This window comes from Triticum dicoccoides, chromosome 1B (genome assembly GCF_002162155.2).
Source record: "Triticum dicoccoides isolate Atlit2015 ecotype Zavitan chromosome 1B, WEW_v2.0, whole genome shotgun sequence".
NCBI classification, from domain to species: Eukaryota; Viridiplantae; Streptophyta; class Magnoliopsida; order Poales; family Poaceae; genus Triticum; species Triticum dicoccoides.
The window spans coordinates 421,384,651-421,387,844 of record NC_041381.1 but is presented as its reverse complement, the minus strand read 5'-3'; the positions used below and the strand labels follow the sequence as shown (position 1 = coordinate 421,387,844).

At 39.7% G+C, this 3,194-nt stretch overlaps 1 protein-coding gene across 1 annotated transcript in view; it reads left to right on the top strand.

Annotated features, from left to right (window-relative positions):
* LOC119338781 (3-hydroxyisobutyryl-CoA hydrolase-like protein 2, mitochondrial) overlaps positions 1-2,722 on the top strand; it is a 6,117-nt gene extending 3,395 nt beyond the window's left edge. The window contains exons 10-14 of the mRNA XM_037611016.1: positions 1,310-1,370; positions 1,604-1,702; positions 1,779-1,880; positions 1,969-2,010; positions 2,085-2,722. Coding sequence (XP_037466913.1) covers positions 1,310-1,370; positions 1,604-1,702; positions 1,779-1,880; positions 1,969-2,010; positions 2,085-2,204 — 424 coding nt within the window. The 3' untranslated portion in view covers positions 2,205-2,722. The remainder of the gene's footprint in view (positions 1-1,309; positions 1,371-1,603; positions 1,703-1,778; positions 1,881-1,968; positions 2,011-2,084) is intronic.
* Positions 2,723-3,194: the final 472 nt, after the last annotated feature.

Genomic DNA, 3,194 nt, shown 5'->3' with positions numbered 1-3,194 from the left:
GGGGGGAGTTTCAAAAGCATGCTCTAGTTTATTAACACTGATTGCTATGTTCTGTTATTTGTCTTTTAGTCTGAGTTTCAATAAATCATTCTCTTGCTGAACTCAATTCCTTCTGTCCCCTTCTTTAATAGCCCATGCGGTTTACAATTTGTTCCAAAATAACTTCTGTAAGACCGTAACCCAATTTGTTCCTTTCAAAAGATGAAACCCCTATTTATTATTATATGGATAGCCACCGCATTGATTTAATGAAGTGAAGGTACTCCATGTCACAAATAGGTGACATTTTGGCCATATATTCAGTCAGACTTCTAAAATTTTCTATTTTTATCAATTTAAACATTCGCATTTGAATTTTGAAAATCATATGTATGGATTTGTCTTCGAAAGTATTTCTAGAATCTAGTAATTTTATTTGTTTTTATACATATATTACTCCCTCCTTACGAAAATATAAGGCGTGCTTGACTTTGCATGATCTTTAATGCACAACTTTGACCACTTATATATACTCCCCCCATTTCTCTTTGTAGTGCGCCGTTGTGCGTAGCGCTTATACCAAGACGCGACCTGGCACTCTTATTTGGACAAGAATTACCCCTCTGTCTGCTCACTCTGCCACAGCACATGGCTGCCTGCTGCTGCACTCCGTGAACCAGGGGAGGGCTATTGTGGTCCAAAGCAGCTTAGGCGCACTACATTTCGGAATCCAGCCTAAAAAACTATACGCGTTAGAATATGGAATGGAGGGAGTATAAAATTATATGGATCTAGCATGTATAAGTGGTATCATCATATTTTTCTTGCAAAATATTTTTATTTCATATATCTTATACTAATTTTGTATGCATACTATAAGTGAAAATCATAGTCAAAGTTGTACGTGGAAGATCAAAAAGAGTTTACTGCGCCTTATATTTTAGGAAGGGGGGAGTACAGTAGAAATTAATGGTCAACTTTGCAGTGTCCAATACACACTGTCAAGAGTTTACTGCATCTTAAAGACTGTTAGTGTCCAAAATGTTACTTATTCGTGATATGGAGTACAAGTTATAAGGATGAGATGAAGTCACCTCAAAATGGTAAAATATTTATGTTTTGTAAAGAGACCAAAACCAGTAATAGTAGGAGTGGTGGTAATGATAAATGATTTAAATGAATGCGTGTTTTTGTATGCGGTTCAGATGGATTTAACGTGAATGCTTTGAGATTTCTTCAAAAATATTTTTTCCATAGATTTCTGCAAATTTCTCGTCATGTCTTATTTTGTGGGAAGCTCAGCTCATTTGTGCCCTTTGTGTTACTTTAGGTTGGCGGTCATAGATAAATGCTTCAGCCATGAAACAGTTGAAGAGATCGTGGATGCATTGGTGAGTGATGGTTCAACATTTTACTTCCATGACATGCTTATTTTGCTTGACTTCTTTTGATGCAAGCCTATATCCATGAAATGCACTTGTCTCTTTGATAATTTTACTGTATGAGTTAGCCACTTTAACTCCGTGGTTTTCTGGAATTCAAGGTTTTGATTCTAATGACAGAGCCTTTTTCTTTGTAATGCTTATGGTTTAGAGGGCTTAAAGACCTCTTCTCTTGTAATCAGGAAAGTGAAGCAGCTCAGTTGAATGAAGAATGGTGTACATTGGCACTGAAAAGATTGAAAGAGGCCTCCCCACTTGCTTTGAAAGTATCACTACGATCGGTATGTAGAAAGCTGAAATAACTTTGTTTAGTTATGTTTATGCTGGTTGCTGAGGTCGTGTGTGCCCATCCTGTAGATACGCGAAGGTAGATATCAGACACTTGATGAATGCCTTGTGCGTGAATACCGCATGTCCATCAATGGCATTTCAAAGCCATTTTATCATGATTTTTGTGAGGTATGCATTATCTGTTGATGGCAGAAAGAGTGACCAAGTGGACATAATGCAAAATGTCAAGTAATGATGGGCTTGTTTTGCTGTGCAGGGTGTGAGAGCGCGACTGGTTGACAAGGACTTGGCCCCAAAGGTATTTTATTTTGCTGGTTGCACAATTGTTTCCTTTTTTTTCTGTGCAGTCTTTTTAGTTTCTTTTTCTTGCAGTGGGATCCTCCTGCGCTCGAGTTCGTTTCCGAGGACATGGTAGATTCTTACTTTGCCCCACTAGGAGAATTCGAGCCTGAACTGAAGCTGCCTACAGAACAGCGAGAGGCATTCATATAGATAGCCCGAGCCCATTCTTGTTGTCAGCACATAAAACAACTAGGGTGGGCAAAGGGCAACCTATTCATGTACAATACGCCGAATCCTGGCATGGTAGAGAATTCGAGCACCAAGAGGAACTCGCCCTTTTGTTTCCTTTTCGTCCAATGTTATAAATGTGCATCAGTTTACCATGCGGCACGTGATGAGTACCAGTGAGGACCGATCTAAGTTATCCCAGCTATTGACAGAGAGTAAGTGTCTGATATTAGGAATCTGGGAGGTTTTGCTCAAGAAAGCTAGCCCTAATCACAGTATGGTTGATACATGTGTTAGCGAATTTTAATAGAACCGGTTTTGTGTGTGTCCGGACCAAGTTGGTTGCACTGGTAATGGGACTTTGTTTCACAGCTTACATTAGCTGATTGATTGTAACCTGCTCCCTCTGTCCCATAATATAGATGTTATTACAACCGGTTGTAACATGGAACGGATGGAGTACTTATTATCCGAGTAATACAAATCTTATTCTCCTCAGAGGGAAAAATAATGATCCTCATCTGCATTTAGTAGCATTGTCGTGCCATTACAAGTGCAACCAACATGGACGTGGTCTGCAAAAGACCGTCTCGTCTCTGGGACGCCATTCTCCTCAGCTGTCCTGCGCATGAGGTGTGCTTCGTACACCCCCTACAAAGCTTACAATTACCAAGACAGATCTATGGTGTAGATCAAAACTTACCCTTCAGTTAAAAAGTAGAAATGTGAGTTCACGTGTTAGAGCAACTCTAGCAGCTAAAACCTCGTCCCGCAAATTTGATATAAAAGGCCGCCTGTAAAAACAAATTGCAGTAGTGCGAGGCCTCCGGTGAACAGATCATGTAAACTTATCTTGTATTTTTTTGCAAGACGAGTTTACAGGGTCTGTTCCGTGCTAGAGGCTTAGCGGTATCGTAAAAAAATGCGGTGTTTAGTTCATCCTTGGGGGTGCTTATGTCTACAAAGACCAAA